This window comes from Stegostoma tigrinum, chromosome 28 (genome assembly GCF_030684315.1).
Source record: "Stegostoma tigrinum isolate sSteTig4 chromosome 28, sSteTig4.hap1, whole genome shotgun sequence".
Classification (NCBI taxonomy): Eukaryota; Metazoa; Chordata; class Chondrichthyes; order Orectolobiformes; family Stegostomatidae; genus Stegostoma; species Stegostoma tigrinum.
In genome coordinates this window covers 8,605,001-8,622,538 of record NC_081381.1, presented here as the reverse complement: position 1 = coordinate 8,622,538, position 17,538 = coordinate 8,605,001, and the positions used below count along the sequence as shown (strand labels likewise).

Here is a 17,538-nt window from a genome sequence, read left to right as displayed (position 1 = left end):
TGCAGCAAACAGAACTACATACAGTATTCCAGCGAACTGCCCAAAGTCTTATATGGTTGCATCTTGACTTGCCAACTTTTGTACTCAATGCCCCGACCAATGAAGGCAAACATGCTGTATGCCTTCTTTACCACCTTATCCACTTGTGTTGCTACTTTCAAGGGCTTGGACTCCAAGATACCTCTGTATAGCGATGTCTGCCATTTACTGTATGCTTTCCTTTTGCGTTTGACCTCCCAAAATGCATAATCTCACTCTTGTCTGGATTAAACTCTATCTGTCATTTCTCTGCCCAACTTTTCAGCTGATCTATATCTTGTTGCATTGTTCGATATCTTTCCTTAATATCCACAACTGCACCAATTTTCATGTCATCTACAAACTAACTAATCAGACCACTGACATTTTCATCCAAATCATTTATATATATTGCAAACAACAGGGTCCCAGCACTGATCCTTGTGGCCCACTGTTCTCCAGTCAGAAAAACACCCCTCCACAACTACCTTCTGACTTTTATGACCCAGCCAATTTTGTATCTAACTTGCCAACTGACCATGTGGCTTAATCTTCTGGATAAGCCTACCATGAGGGACCTTGTCAAATGCTTTAGTAAAGTCCATGTACAAAACATCACTGCCCTACCCTCATTAATCATCTTTGTCACTTCTTCAAAAAATTCATTCAAGTTTGTGAGACAAGACCTCTCCCCACAGAAAACACAGCATACTACAGGACCTTCGGTCCATGATGTCGTGCCTATCCTATTATTCTGCTAAGATCAACCTACCCTGCATACCCTACATTTTACTATCCTCCATGTGCCTACCCAAGAGTCACCTAAAAGTCTCTAAAAGTATCTGACTCCACTACCACTGCCGGCAGAGCATTCCACATGCCCGCCATTTTCTGTGTGAAGAACCTACCTCTGACATCTCCCCTATACCTTCCTCTAATCACCTTAAAATTATGCCCAGTCATAATAGTCATTTCTGTCCTGGGAAAAAGTCTCTGACTATCCACTCTCTCCATGCCTCTCAAAGCTGATTAACTGTAAGAAGTCCATTCTTCTTCAAATGCAAGTAAATCCCATCTATAAGAATCTTCTCCAATGATTTCTCTGCCACTGATGTAAGGCTCACCGGTCTATAATTTCCATCATTACTCCTGTTGCCCTTCTTAAACAAAGGAACACCGTTAGGCTTTTGGGGCCTCGCCTATGGCTAAAAAGGATGCAACGATCCCCGTCAGTGTCCAATTTTACTTCCTTTCCTCTCCCCGTATCCTGGGATGGATCGCATCAGGCCTTGTGGACTAATCTACTTTCATGTTTTTCAAGACACCCAATTTAGCCCCCTTCTTAATATTGAATGCCCAGAATATCAACATAAACCACGCCCCCCGCCCCTCCCAATCTTACCATCAGCCATATACTTCTCCTTGATAAATGCTGACACAAAATACTCATTAAGGCTCTCACCCATTTCCTCCAGCTCCAAACATAAACTCCCTACTTTGTCCCTGGTTAGATTAACCTTTTCCCTATTTACCCTCTTGCTCTTAAAATACGTGTAAAATGCCTGGGACTCTTCTTAATCCTACCTGCCAAGTACATTTCACAGCCCCATCTCACCTTCCTAATTTCTTTTGCTCTTCCTTTATATACCTCAAGGGTCTTGTCTGATTTCAGTTTCCTAAGCCTTAAATTTGCTTCCTTTTTCTATTTAACTAATCTTTCAATATCTCTTCGACATCTAGGGTTCAAGAATCTTACCATTCTGATCTTTTATCCTCACAGGAACATGCTGGTCCTGAACACTGACCAAATGGCCTTTAAAAGACTCTCACATGTCAGATGTAGATTTACCCTCAAACAGCTGGCCCCCGCAGTCCAATTATTTCAGTTCTTGCTTACTACTGTTGTAATTGGCCTTACCCCAAATTAGCACTTTCCCGTGAGAACCAGTCTTATCCTAATCCATAATTTACAGAATTATGACTACTGTTCCCAAAATGCTCCCTGAGGGAAACTCCGATTGCATGGCCAGGCTTGTTCCCCAACATAAACTCTAATATGGCCCCTTTCCCACCACAAATTCTGCCCCACCTAAGACACTGGAACAAAGTCTCAAAAAAAAATTATGGAAGTTAAAATCACACACTGGAACAACTGTATTGTTGTTACTTTTTTCCACGATCTGCCTACATACCTGTTCCTCTAACTCCTGCTGGCTATTGGGAGGTTTACAGTATAATCCCATCATTGTGATTGGGCCTTTCTTATTCCTGTGTTCTACCCATATTGCCTTGCTGGATGAGTCCTGTAAGATGGCCTTATTTAGCGAGGCTGTGATAGTCTCTTTAATCAGTAATGCAACTCCTCTATCCCCTTTACATCTCCCTCCATCACACGTGAAACATCTAAACTCTGGAACATTTAGCAGTCAGTCCTGCCCTTTTCTTAACCCAGTTTCTGTAATGGCTACAACATCATAGTTCTACATTCTAATCCAGACTCTAAGCTCATCTGCCTTACCTGCTGTACACTTTGTATTAAAATAAACACACTCAGACCACCAGCCCTGTCATGTTCATTAAACTAGCCCTGTCCATTCTTCCAACTAGACTTGATTTAGCCCCACTCTTCTCTTCAAACTCTCCACATGCTAAACTACTGCTTTAACTAGCAGAACATTTGGCTCGATCACATCCCTGAAACTTGCATCTATCAGATATTCTGCCTCCTGTACACTCCTCAGTGAGTCCTCCCACGGTCTGAGAGAAGCTGCAGGTAGATACACTTCCCGCACACAGAGTTGTCAAGGATATCTGAGTTCTCCTTAATTTCCCACATCTCACAGGAGGAGATTACCACTCCACCAGCTGCCATTACTACCCCTCTAATAACTTTGGATTAAAAGAAAAGGAAAGATCTTACCTTGACATACCTTAATGCTGCTCACTACCTGCTCAGCAAAGATCATCCCTCACCAAAGTCCAAGCTTTGACTTCACAGTCCCTTTCCAAAATGGCTGCTCACGAGAGGTTGTCTGTCTTTTATATGTCATATGTCACATATGCTTTATATGTGATAACTTAGATCTTAGTGTGCAGGAGACAATTTCAAAGTTCCTGCCTATGTTGTTAGTACCAATACGTATCATAAGATACGGCTGTTCACCCTCCACTTTCAGAATATGCAGTGCCCACTCAGAGGCATTGTTGACCCTGGAATCAGGAAGGCAAGCCTCCCGGCCAGGATATTGGTATTCCTCCAGTTTAGGTGGAACCCATCCTCATTGAGATTATTAGGGAGAATCAACAAGATTTATTAATGTCTACTGCACTTGGGGAAGTGAATTCCACAGACTCATGATCATTTGGCAGAAGTAATTCCTTCTTATCTTGGTTTCATATCTGTGACCCTTTATCCTAAAACTACGACTTCTCATTCTTAATTGTCCCACATGAGGGAACGTCCTTTCTATGTCTACCCTGTCAATCTCCTTTAGCATCTTTGCAGAGAAACCAATATTAATGTTTTGGGTACAGTGACCCTTCTTCAGAAGGACTCTCCTGAATGTTCTTCTGAGGAAGGGTCACTGGACACAAAATGTTAACTCCGCTTTCTCTCCACCGATGTTGCCAGATCTGCTGGGTTTTTCTGGCAATTTTTGGTTTTATGTCCAACTTCTAGCATCAGCACTTATTTGGTTTCTTTTCCCTTTAGCATTTTATATAGGTCAATTAAATCTCCATCCATTCTTCTAAATTCTATAAAATATCAGCTTGAATTGCTCAATCTCACTTTGTAAGACAAATGCCTTAGTCCTCAGAATAAATCTAGTGAGCCTCCTCTGAATTGTCTCCAAACACCTCCAATCTGCCTCAAGCAATGGGACCAAAGTTATATGCAACACTCCGGGTGTGGTCTCACTAATTAAAAACCGAAAGAACTGCAGATGCTGTAAATCAGGAGCAAAAACAAAGTCTCTGGAGAAGCTCAGCAGGTCTGGCAGCATCTGTGAAGGAGAAAACAGAATTAATGTTTCAGGTCCAGTGACCCTTCCTCAGTTCCCACCTCCACCTCCACCTCTATGAGTCCTGTTGATGTACAAAGGAACCTATGTTTCCTTGTCCAGAAAATTTCTAATCAACCTGTTCTGAGATGTTATTAAACACCTCCTAGTGCAGGTGGGACTTGAACCCAAGCTTTGTGACACTACTATTGCACCACAAGGGCCCCAGTGTCCTTGCCCATAAGTCACTGAGGCTGGCACGTGGAGTCTAGAAACAGGAGACAGACTCTCAGAATAAAGAGCAAGCGATTTAGAATGGAAATGAGAGGAAGTTTCCTCAATAAATGTGAATGAATTGTCTATCCCAGAAGGAAATTCACATTGAGATTGATAAACAGCCATGATAAATTGTCAGTGTCAGTTCAAGAGCTGAATGGTCTGCTCCTGTTCCTAAATTTAATAAGGTCCCAGGTGGCAAGTCTATCCTTGTTTTTCACTATCCCTCAACCTCCTTTTATGATTCTACACACACTGTGCTCTTGTGAAGGGAAATAAATCCCATCGTCCCACTCAGAAACACATTCACTCTTCATCATATAGTTTACTGCCTCTGTGTACTTGATATGTATCACCAAGTGCTCTTTTTAGTATTTGTAGCCTTCAATGTGTATCTGACAATATGTGTATCCTTACGAATTCTTACCATATTCTATTTCACATTCTCTTTCAGCCATTTGTTCAAAATCTCGGATGATGGACTTTGCTGCCAAGTGATGGATTGTTTCGCTCCACAGATCTTCCACATTACGATTCTCTGTGTGCTGAAGAAGTGATTGAAGATCAAATCCAACTTCCCATTGGATAACTTCACCACACAACAGCCCTGAAATGAGTGCTTTGCAGCTATTGGCTAGGTTTTCCATTGCTGACAGGTTCTGGTCTTCAGGGGCTGATTCAATATCAAGAGTTGATGACAGATGGTGAAACTGGCCTGCAAAAACAATTTTTAAAAAATCAAGCGATTAGGCATTTAATGCAAAAGGTTTTATATCAAACATGAGCCAATCTGATAATGCCAAATATGTGACAAAACCTCAAGAATGATGAGGGTATTTCAAATAAAGCTAAGTCATAGCAATAAATTTGGGAAAAAATGGGATGTAAGAATAAAGAGAAAAGTAAAAATAGGATGAAAATGGCACAATGTGATTATTTTTCAATTAATATTTAGTAATTGAAATAAATACAGAGTAGATTGGATATCACAGGGAGTCATGAGCATTAATGAAACATTTCATGGGCAGACAAAGAAGTCCCAGATGAGCAGGAATGGTTATTCAATCAAAAAGATCCTCAAAAACACAGACACCTGGTAAGGAGCAGGGAACTATTTAAAATGTTCTTAAGGACAGAAATACAGGCCTGGTGGTGAAGTAAGGGGAATGATAAGCAAGAAGGTGGATGGCTAAGACCATTGAACAATTTAAAAATTTGTTTTGGGCTACAGGGAGTCAGTATAGCGAGTTTTAAACTGCTGACTGGGCTTATTCGATTAAATGGTTGTTGGAATAGAGAGGAGGAGCAGGTGATGCTGTGTGTGGGTGGTGGGTGTGTATTCATTCAATAAATTCAATCACAAGGAAAATTGGCTTGAGGTTGAATTCAGTGACAGGCTGCAACCTGACTGGATGAAGGTTCACTTGGGTGTGTGGAATTGGAATTTATAAGGTATGGAGTGTGCAAATGAGCACTTTGGTTTAAGTTAATCTTAAAGAGAATTGATAATATGCTCTTCTGAGGAAGGGTTACTAGACCTGAAATGTTAACTCTGTTTTCTCCTTCACAGATGCTGCCAGACCTGCTGAGCTTTTCCAGCAACTTTGTTTTTGTTCTTGATATTATGAAGGCAAGTTTGAAAGGCAGTGAAAGTTAAACTCTGTGTGACAACAAAATTATTGAGGTTTAAGATTTGCTCAATGAGCTGCTGTGTTTGGTTGCAAACATTTCATCAGTCTGCTAGGTAACATGGTCAGTGTGCCTCCAGTGAAGTGTTGGTGTTCTATCCCACTTGTTATTTGTATGCCTTGGATTGCTGGGGTGGTTGGTATCACTTATGGTTCTGTTTCTCAGTGGTTTGTATATCAGGTCCAGTTCAATGAGTTTGCTGATGGAGTTCTGGTTGGAGTGTCAGGCCTCCAAGAATTCCTTGGCATGTCTCTGTTTGGCTTGTGCTATTATGGATGTATTGTCCATGTCAAATTTGCATCCTCCTTCGTCCATGTGTATTGAGCCTCATGAGAATTGGTTGCGTCTCTTGGTGACAAGTTGGTGTTCATGTATACTTATTGTCAGTTTTCTTCTGGTGTGGCCTGTGTAATGTTTCTCACAGTCCTTGCATGGTACTTTTTATATTCTTTATTTCTGTTGACTGTGACTATGGGATCCTTGATGATCATCAGTAGCTGTTGTAGGGTGGTTGTTGGTTTATGGGCTACATTGATACATAAGGATCTAAGTCATCTTGTTATTTCTGATTATATTCCTGATGTATGGTAATGTGACTAGCGTGTCTGGCTGTGTTGTGGATGTAACGGTGGATTGTTTTTTGGGTATCCATTCCTTTTAAAAACACTAAGTGCTCCTGTTCTGCTTTGTGCAATTCAGGTTTCTGCAGGGTGTTGTGGCTTATTTGAATAAGATCCTGATGCAGCTCCATTTATGGGTGTTGGGATGGTTGCTGATGTAATTAAGTATCTAGTCTGTATGTGTGGTCTTTCTGTGTGCGTTAGTCTGGAGTTCTCAATTTGTTCTTGCATTCTACCATTATGTCTAGGAAGGGTAGTCAGTTATTCTCCTCCTCTTTTGTGAATTTTATTCTGGTCAGGATGTTGATTATATGTCAATGGGTTTCTTCTCGTCTTGTGCGTTTTGATAATGACAAAGGTGTCATCTACATATCAGGCCCAAAGTTTGGGTTATATAGCAGAGAGTATTGTTTATTCTAGCTTTCACATTACTGCTTCTGCTATCAGTCCTGACTTTAGGGATTCCATTGGTGTTCCATTAATTTGTTTGAATATATGGTTGTTGAAGGTGAAGTGCGTTGAGGCTTAGATCCAGCAATGTCAGGGTGCTGCCTTTGCTGTTGGTATTGTGGGGTACCTGCCTTCCTGATACATCCAGCAGAGTGGCAATTGCCCCTTTTGGCTTGGTCAATGTTTATGGGCAGAGCTGTTACATCAAAGGATATCATTATCTCATCCTCTCCTATTCTGGTGTCCTTGATGATGATGACGAATTCTTGGGAGGAGCATGTGGAGTGGGTAGTGTTGTCAACTAAGTATTTCAGTTTCCATTGTAGCTCGTTGGCTAGTCCATATGCTGGTATACCTGGTAGCGAGACACTGGGTCTGAGGGGGACCCCTAGCTTGTGAACCTTTAGGGAGTCAATAGAAGCTGGGCTTCATTTTCTGGTAGTCTGTTCTGCTAATATCACCTGAGCTGTAACTATTTTTTTTCAGGGTTGTTTTGATCCGGTTCTCTAAGTGTGTTGTTGGGTCTGTCAACATTTGTTAGGTGTTGGTATCTGCTAGTAGTGCATTAGCTTTTTTGACGTATTGGGCTCTATTAAGGATTACTGTCATCTGTCCTTTGTCTGCTAGTAAGAACACGATGTTTCTGTTTTTTGAGTCTTTCCAGGGCTTTCCTCTCTTCCATGTTAAATGTGTTCCACTTACCTTTTCTGCTCACTGTTAGGACTATTGTTTGTCTGATGGTCTGTTGTATTTCCTCCGTGAGTCCCTTGCTCTTTAGTGTTGATTTCAGTGCAGCCAGGAAAGTTTGTTTTTTGGCGTCTCTGTAGTTATCATTCAGTTTGCTTACTAGGATTATCTGTAAGAGCTTGGTGTGAGTTGCTCTTCATTAAATGAGATAACAAGGTGTAGAGCTGGATGAACACAGCAGGCCAAGCAGCATCAGAGGAGCAGGAAAGCTCCAACATTGTGTTATCTCAGATTCTCCAGCATCTGCACTTCCTACTATCTCTGTTCTTGATTTTTAATGTTTTTGTTGTTCATCTCATTGTTGTGGGTGAGTTTGGATAGCTTTTCTTGTAGGGCTATTGTTTTCCTTGTTCAGGTCACTTGGTATTATATTGTGATGGCTTGTTTCAGTTTGGTCATCCATTCTTGGTCAGTTGCATCGGAGTTAAAAGTATTTTGGGACACAATTTCCTGCTCGTTTTTGTGAAGGCAGTTGTGGGCATTGTTGATCACGATCCTTATCATTCTATGGCTGTTCTGTGCCACTGTTCTCTGTGCTTGTGTATTATTGATAGGTGGTTTATATTTTAAACATTGTGGCAGTGCCTGTTTTCTGAGGCATTTGTGCAGGAAGTATACTTGTTTGCAGGTTGCACTCAGACAGAAGGCATTTGTCACCCATCTCTGGGCCAGTGTAAAGGTGCTGCACCTGTAGGTCTTTAAAGTTTTTTGTTTTTTGGTAAGATTTTTAGCTCAGGTTGTAGACTTGCTCACTGAGCCGGTGTGGTTAATTGCAGACGTTTCATCACCTTCGCGGTAACGTTGCTAGTATACCTCTAGTGAAGCATTGGTGTTCCTTCCTGCTTGGTATTTATATGCCTCGGATTGCTTTATATGCAACAACACTACACCTTCCGAATCCCTGACATCTCCCACCTAGAAGGACAGGGGCAACAGATACTTTGGAATGCCACCATATGTTTATTTTTCTCCAAGTCACACAACAGCCTGACTTACAAATATTTCACTGGTCCTTCAGTGACTGGGTCAAAATCCTGACACTTCTTCAGTACTAACAGCCCAAGGGCTGCAATGCTTCAAGAAGGCAGCTCATTACAAATCTCTCCAGTGCGATTGAGACTAGGTAATAAGTGCTAGCCCAGCCAGTGATCTCACATACATCCCACGTATGAAAGAAAACAATACCGAAAGAGAAACTGTAACACTAGGTATTATCCAGACAATTATTAGAGTATGTAATGAGAAGGAATAGGTCAAGAAGGTCCTCAGGCATACATCAGCATTGACACGGCTACCATAACTAGGTAAGTCAGGTCTTCTGAAAAATGCAGATTGCACCAAAGAAATGCGTAGACAGTGGGTGGCCTAGTCAAAGCTGTTCAGAGTGGTCAAGAGAAAGTTAAATAAAACTAGGAAGCTAGATTCACAATTATACGGATGTTAAAGCATTGCATTTAGGACCTGGAAAAAGCCGCACTGAAGGAGGTCAAATAAGGAATAGTGTAGATGTCAAAGAATGTTTAAATGGACTTATGAAGAAAGTCAAGATATTTAATTGGGCAGGTGGGACAGCTCTCAAGTGCAGGGGTGGTAAAAACCATTTTTAAGGAGGTGTATACAGTAACAGAAAAGATTGTGATGGTTTCTTCAGTACATCAGGTTCAAAGGGCTATTATTGTGCTTTAATATTGAACAATGTACAACTAGTCCCCCAACTGAACTGTTAAATTTAGGCAAAACAGATGTCTTCTGAAAATATTGAGTAACAATTTTCTACGTTTTCTTGTTTTAAGATATTTTTGCATTTAGTTAAGAGTAAACAGTTAGTGATAGAGAGGAAAACCAGTCAGTAGAAGTTTATCACTCTCTCCCAGTTTTAGTTTAGCATTGACAAAGCAATAATAATCAAAACAAAAGAGAAATTTGAGGTGTCAGGACAGAGTAAATAGATAGAAACCATTTCCAGTGGTGGAAGGATTAAGAACCGATCAGAGACAGATCAGTGATAACAAAGTGTGAAGCTAGATGAACACAGCAGGCCAAGCAGCATCTCAGGAGCACAAAAGATGACGTTTCGGGCCTAGACCCTTCATCAGGCTGGTGAAGGGTCTATGCCCCAAATGTCAGCTTTTGTGCTCCTGAGATGCTGCTTGGCCTGCTGTGTTCATCTAGCTTCACACTTTGTTATCTTGGATTCTCCAGCATCTGTAGTTCCCATTATTTCTGAGACCGATCAGCACTGTCTTATTAAACAGAAGTGCAGACCACATGGGCTGAATGGCTGATTACTGCTCCTAAATAGTCTGGAAAGTAAAATGAAAGACAACAAGAGAAATGGCAGGAAAAATTTTAAGGCAGTCTTGCATTTTTGTTTGGTATTTCTGTGGCTCAAAACCTTCAGAGATTTGGGAATGCCTGCGTTCACTTAGTGTACTAAGGTTACATAGGTCTAGGAAGTGAGAAGTCCCCACATGGGACTCTCTCTGCCCATGTGTCGTTGGGGAGGGGTGGATGCCAGTCATCTTGTCCATCTGTCATTCTCCCCTGCAATAGTTGATACTGTCAGGTTTACACTCATCCTCCTCTCATTCCTCTGCAGATCAAATGGACCTCTCTAGCATGCGTAAGAACTCATTGCTTTTATTCCTGGTGACTCCTACAAGGTAGAGTTAGCACAATGTTAATTATCCTTAGATAAAAGACACAGAATTTCTAGGAAAATAGTAACAGTATTTATGACTCCTTAAAGTTCCCAGGATATTTAATATTGTGTCTCCATCAAATCCCCAACAATAAGTGGATAGTGAACATGGCTTCAGGTGACTTGGAATCTTCAGCAGCACGATTGCCTATTGTTTGGAGGGGTCTTGATTGAGCCTCTGATGACCATTTTATAATGAGCAATTTAATGATCAGAACCTTCTGGGCAGCTGTTACTAGCAAACATTTACTCTCTTCTGTTATGATGGTGTTTGTTGCGCAAGATACATTAAATCAATGTTGCAGCTCAAGACGCATCTTGGTCATTTCAAAGACCCTTTAGCTCCTAAAGGATCTGTGAAAGCTCACCTTAACTATTATTCATGAAATCCTTAAGCAATGTTATAAAACATGTGACAAATATTTTTCTTGTATCCCCATCTTGGAAATATATTTGGATGCTGTTGGGGGGGTTGGGGAGCTGATTCTCAGTTAACTCTTTTCCAGATGTGAGTTTAAGTTTTTTTCATTGAAAATCTCAACTGAATGTTAATCAGTGGAATATCTTAATGATTATTTGATCTTGTATTTAATGGAATAATTATTGAAAGTATTAAATCTCCAATAACTGAATAGATGGATATGGGTTGTTCGAGTTATTGCAGCAACTTATTCTAGGAGTTGATAGACAAGTGTTTGAATGAACACCACTGTTGTTCAAATTAGAGTTCAGCTCAGTTTAACATCTCATTAATAACCTGACATTTTATTAAATGCTGACATTTACATCAGGAGCATTTTAATTAGATTTTGTCTTTTGACTTGTTTTGAATATAACACATTATCATTGTCTAAGAAAAGCTTTATCAAAAATGGCAGGTATAAAACAAACCAAGTACATTCATTTATCACATTGACAATTTAGCTCAAAATTATTAGGAAGGTCAAATTATTATTTACTTAATGAATCATAGAAGTTCCTTTTTATAACTGACCTGCTTGGGCGAACACTAACTTACTAATAACTCACTAATAAATTAAACATTACCTCCCCAACTCCCCACTACACATTGCTATGTTACTTTAGAGTTAAAGGTGGATGTTTTGGAAGAGTATTTGAATAATTAATTGATCATTGATATGCAGAAGGAATGTGTGACTCAAATATTTGCCAGATGCTACCCAGTTTGTAAAAAGTCAATATGAAAGAATCACTGATAGCCAAACGGTATCAGAAAATGTAAATGAAGCTTATTGCAGTTTTCCCCTGACAGCTTTGTCATTTACAATTATGGGTAGCAATATATTTAAAAACAGATAAACCTTCTTCATCACTTCACCATTCTGCAGAAGAGAGAAATTTCAACAACCATTAATTTATATTTTATAAATTCACAGCATCCTGCAGGAAGCAATGCAGCTCATCATGTCTTTCCCAGCTCTCCTCTTTTTGACTGTATCCACTTTCATTTGGAATGTTATTGTTGAATCTGTGTTTTTCTTTTTTATTCTTGAATGGGATGTGGGTGTCACTGGCAAGGGCAACATTTATGCCCATCCCCAAATGCCCTTTAAGTGAATGGTGCTTCAGAATAAATCATGTTGCTGTAGGTCTGGTGCTATAGATCAACTAGACTTGGTAAGTAGTAGCATTGAAAAATAGAAAATAAGACAAGGCCATTTGGTTTTGCTCCATCATTCAATATAGTAGCTGATCATCGCACTAAGCCCTCTGTTCTTGATACCTTTTAATCTGATCAGCAAGAACTATATCCAGTTGTTTCTTGAAAACATTCAATATTTTGGCCTCAACTACTGTCTGTGACAGAGAATTCTACAGGCTCACTATTCTTTGGGTGAGGGAACTTCTCATCTCGGTGACCCCTCGTTCTGGACTCCCCAGTCGTTAGGAATATCTTTCTTGTGTTTGCCCTGTCTACTCTTCCAATTTGGTAGGCTTCTATAAGGACGTTAGTGATCCAGGCAAGCTTTTACTACAAAAGAAAAATGTGGTCACTATTAGACTAGCTTTTAATTCCAAACTTTAACTAATTTAAATTTTACCACTTGCTATGGTGGGATTCTAGACCAATAGTTTGGGGTTTCTGGCTTACTGCTTCACAGTCTATTCTTACATGTATTCACTGGCCTATCAAGCAATACATTCTGAATCCTAACCATTCACTTGGCACATACTTTTTTAGTCAATTTATCTTTCCCCTGGGATCAGAAGAAACAACTCCTCTTTTTCTCTAACTAAACCCTTCATGATTTTAAACCCATCTGTCAAATCTCTTCTCAGCCTTCTTTGCCCTAAAGAAAGCAATTTGAATTTCTTCAAGATAAGATTGATTGTCACATGGAAAAATGTAGCTTGAAAGGCGTGGCACTCCCCCTCCCACTCTTTAGATGACATGTCCATCATGGGCCTCCTGCAGTGCCACAATGATGCCACCTGAAGGTTGCAGGAACAGCAACTCATATTCCACATGGGAACCCTGCAGCCCAATGGTATCAATGTGGACTTCACCAGCTTCAAGATCTCCCCTTCCCCCACCGCATCCCAAAACCAGCCCAGCTCTTCCCCTCCACCCACTGCATCCCAAAACCAGTCCAACCTGTCTCTGCCTCCCTAACCTGTTCTTCCTCTCACCCATCCCTTCCTCCCATCCCAAACCGCACCTCCATCTCCTATCTACTAACCTCATCCCTCCTCCTTGACCTGTCCGTCTTCCCTGGACTGACCTATCCCCTCCCTACCTCCCCACCTATACCCTCCTCTCCACCTATCTTCTTTTCTCTCCATCTTCGGTCCGCCTCCCCTCTCTCCCTATTTATTCCAGAACCCTCACCCCATCCCCCTCTGAAGGGTCTAGGCCCGAAACATCAGCTTTTGTGCTCCTGAGATGCTGCTGGGCCTGCTGTGTTCATCCAGCCTCGCATTTTATTATCTTGGATTCTCCAGCATCTGCAGTTCCCATTATCACTCCCCAACGCTATCTCCTGCTGGCTATTGGAATGAATGCCTTTAATATAACCCCATCACTGCAGCTGTGCCTTTCTTAGTCCTGTGTTCTACATATAAGGCTTGTTGAATCTATCCTCCAAGATGCCTTCTCTTAGTGTGGCTGTGATATTCTCTTTAATCAGTAATGCACTCCCTTATCCCTTTCACTTTTCCCTCTATCACTCCTGAAACGTCTAAACCCTGGAACGTGGAGCTGCCAATCCTATCCAACTCTTAACCAAGTTTCTGTAATGGCTACAGCATCATAATTCCATGTTATAATCCAGACTCTAAACTCACCTGTAATACCTGCTATACTCCTTGCACTGAAATAAATACATTTCAGTCCCACTGTGTTCATTAACCTGGCCCTGCCAGATATCTGCAGTACACCCTCCTAGGCCAGCTCTTTAGCCACACATTCATCTGCATTATAGAGTCATCCACATGCTGTTCCTCATAGCAAGATTCTATTCACAGCAAATGTTGTGAAGCTATACCATTTGCTCTTAAGGCCTCTCAGCCTCTGATTTCTCAGATTACTAATCTAGCATGCAGTATTAAATAAGTATAAATTTATTCTGATTAAATATTGGGAAGTCTGCGTTAAACACATTATTCCCTGTACAGCATTCCATTTGACTATTGTTTGAAGGAGTAAGTTCCAAATTCACAGATCCCTTTTGTATAAAGGAATGCTTCCTGACATCATCCTGAAAGGCTTACTTCTAACCTAAGACTGCCTGGCTGGTGCCCTCACTATCACTAATTCTACAACAGTTACCACCATCACCATGATGACTACGACCCTTGATTTGAGCTCTCAATCAGATGAAATAGTTTATTTTCCTCGAACCAATTATACCCTTTAACTATTTCAAACACCTTGTTATGAAAATGTGTGATTCAAATTTTAATTTGAATTACAAAAAATGTTCATTACCTGTGGGCAAGGGTATGGGCCTCCCACTAGTAGCAACAAAAGCAATACTGCTACATAGTAATTTTCCTTCTACTGTGCAGGACCATGTGATCAGACTGGACGGGGAAGAAAAGGATTGGGTCGAGGACCAACCTCATCAGTACACAGACACACGAGCAGCAAATCCAAGGATAATAAAGAGGGAGTGTAACACTGACTGGACCCACAGGTAAATACACATACATCTTGAACTTTTTAATGAATGACACCTAAAGGGAAAGTGCACTAGGGCCAACAGCAACAATATTATATCTGCAAGAAGCAGTGGTTCAGAGCAGAGATATCCAGTCTACAAGACCTTTGGAGAGAAGTCACGTGGCATAGTTTGGAGGTGGAAGATGATTCACCTTGAAGCCAACTGGAGAAGACTTTAAGGAACTTGTCTAAAGAGCAACAGGTCTTTGCACAGTCTCTCTTTCTTTGCAACTCCACTTCGCAAAATGCAGGAGCTGAAAACCCATTAGCAGTCATCTTGACCACTCTCATTAGTTCCTGAAGTGGACTTCAGAATCTATCTCACTGTTGAGGTTGGTTGGTTGGCCGAGCTGGTTTGTTGTTCCGCAGACATTTTGTTACCATGCTGGGTAACATCCTCAGTGCAGCCTCTGATGAAGTGTCAGTGTGTTTTCCCGCCTGGTTTTTAAACTCTGGGGTCCGTTGCGATGGGTTGCCTCATTTCCGGGTTTCCTCTGTAGTGGAATGTATATGGGGTTGAGTTCAATGTGTTTATTAATAGCTTGCTTCGTGGAGTGTCATGCTTCCAGGAATTCTCGTGCTTGTCTCTGCCTAGCCTGACCAAGGATCTTGGTGTTGCCCCAGTTGAAGTGGTGGTTCTCCTTGTCCATGTGGATTGAGATGAGTGAGTATCGGTCGTGTCTTTCTGTAGCCAGTTGGTGTTCACGCACTCTTGTTGTTAGTTTCCTTCCTGTTTGTCCGATGTAGTGTTTCTCGCGGTCTCTGCAGGGGATCTTGTAGATGACATTGGTCCTGTCCATGGCGGGGAGTGGGCCTTCAGTTCATAGGGTTGACATGGGCTTGTGTGCCACGCTGCCCAGCGGTCATAGGAGTCTCGTGGTGAGTTCTGACGTGTTCCTGATGTAGGATAGTGTGATGAGTATGTCGGGGCGTGTAGAATCTTTCTGTTGCTGTTCTTGTAGGCATCTTCTGACCGAGTTCTTTGGATTATCCTTGAACACTTGGAAGAGGTATTCATCCTCCTCTTGGCGTAGTTCCATGTTGCTGCAGTGTGTTGTTGCCCTTTTACATAGTGTTCACACGCAACTTCATTTGTGTGCTGGGATGATTACTGTTGAAGTTCAGTACCTGGCCCGTGTGTGGGGTTTTTCTGTGTACTTTCGTTTGCAGTTCCTCATTCGTCTTGCACTCTACCATGATGTCCAGGAATGGGAGTTTTGCTCTTCTCCTCTCAGGTGAATTTTATTCTGGTGAGGGTGTGGTTTATAAGTTTGTGTCTCTTTGGTCCATTTAATGATGACAAAGTTGTCGTCTATGTAGCATATCCATAGTTTAGGTTGGATTTGCGGAAGGGCAGTCCTTTCCAGTCTTTGCATCACGGCAAAGTCCAGAGATAGGCGATCTCATGTTGTCCCTTTGATTTGCTCGTATGTTTGGCCATTGAAGGTGAAGTGGGTGGTCAGGCATAGGTCCAATAGTTTAAGCATGTTGTCCTTTTGGAGATGGTTTCACTGGGGTCCTGCTCTTGTTCAAGTAGTGTTGTCATTGTTTCCCTTGCTAATGGTATGCCTATTAATGTGAATAGGGCAGTGACATCAAACAATATCTCTTCGTCCTCTATCTGTGTCTTTGGAGTTGAGGAATTCTTCGGCTGCGTGGATAGAGTGGGGTGATTTCTTGACTAGGTGCATGAGTCTTCTTTGTGGTTCTTTGGCTAATCTGTGCAATGGAGTACCTGATAGGGAGACTGAGTCTGAGGAAGACTTTCAGCTTGTGTACTTTGGGGAGGCCGTAGAATTGGTGTGTTGGCTCCTTCGGGTTTCATTTTTAAGAAGTCTGTTTTGTTGATCTGTCCTGTCTGTTAAGCCTTTGTAGCACGTAGAGGATTTTGTTGCCTAGTTGTGGTGTCGGGTCAGGTTGTACTGGTCGGTATGTGCTCACGTCAGTGAGCAGTGCCTGTGCTTTGGAGACGTAGTCCCTTTTATTCACTATCCCTGTCATGCACCCTTTGTCTGCAGGTAGTATAGTGATGTTCTTGTCCTTCTTTAATCCGTCCAGGGCTTGCCTTTCCCATGTGTTGAGTTCATTCCTTCTGGTTAGTGTCGGTTCTACTGTCTGTCTTACGGTTTGTTGTGTTTCTTCATTGATGTTGTTGGTCCTGAGTGTGGCTTCCAGTGTAGCTAGGAATTCCGTTTTGTTGGCGTCCCTGTAAATGTAGTTCAGTCCTCGAGTGAAAATGGCTTTTTCCGTTTCCTGTCAGAGGTTTCTTATCCAGGTGTCTGTTCCGTTTTTGTCGTTTTTTTTTGTGTGGGCAAGTCTGGGTAGCTTGTCTTGCAGGGTCTGTCCTTTCTTGAGCCTCATTGTCTCTAGCCAAAGGGAATTCAGCCAGTTACAACTGTTCCAGTATGACATCCCAGAGCCATGAGGTTACATATGCAGAATAACTTTGGATAAAGCTCACTGTACAATATCATCCATAACTTAACAAGTTAATGCCACTTGGGCAAAGTATTATTAAGTTAGTAGTGCAGAGTTTTCCTTTTTCTGTTTTCCTCGAGCTTGTGTGTATGTTTTGTTTTAGAAGGCTTATGTAGTCCAAAGGGTCTATCAATATTTTTTTGCAACTGCGTTGATTCAATTGTATTTGCAATAAAGAGTTATTCCTTGATGAATGAAATCTGGTTGACCTAGTTTTAATACTAATCTTAAAGTCCAAGACTTACTTAAACTGCCGAAACTACCATCCTGGGTCGAATTAAAACTTAGTTGCGAGCAGTGGAGGAACGGAACTGGAAGAGGATTCAGTGCACCTCGCCAAACTCTTATTGTAAAAATCTCAATCGCATCACTTAA

The 17,538-nt window shown here is 41.4% G+C and overlaps 1 protein-coding gene across 4 annotated transcripts in view; it reads right to left on the bottom strand.

Annotated features, from left to right (window-relative positions):
- The window catches only part of vwa5b1 (von Willebrand factor A domain containing 5B1), a 255,866-nt gene that overhangs the window by 64,167 nt on the left and 174,161 nt on the right, over window positions 1-17,538 (bottom strand). For all 4 annotated transcript variants that reach the window (XM_048561543.2, XM_048561545.2, XM_048561546.2 and 1 more), the window contains one exon: window positions 4,723-5,010. In XM_048561543.2, the coding sequence (XP_048417500.1) occupies window positions 4,723-5,010 (288 nt within the window). The remainder of the gene's footprint in view (window positions 1-4,722; window positions 5,011-17,538) is intronic.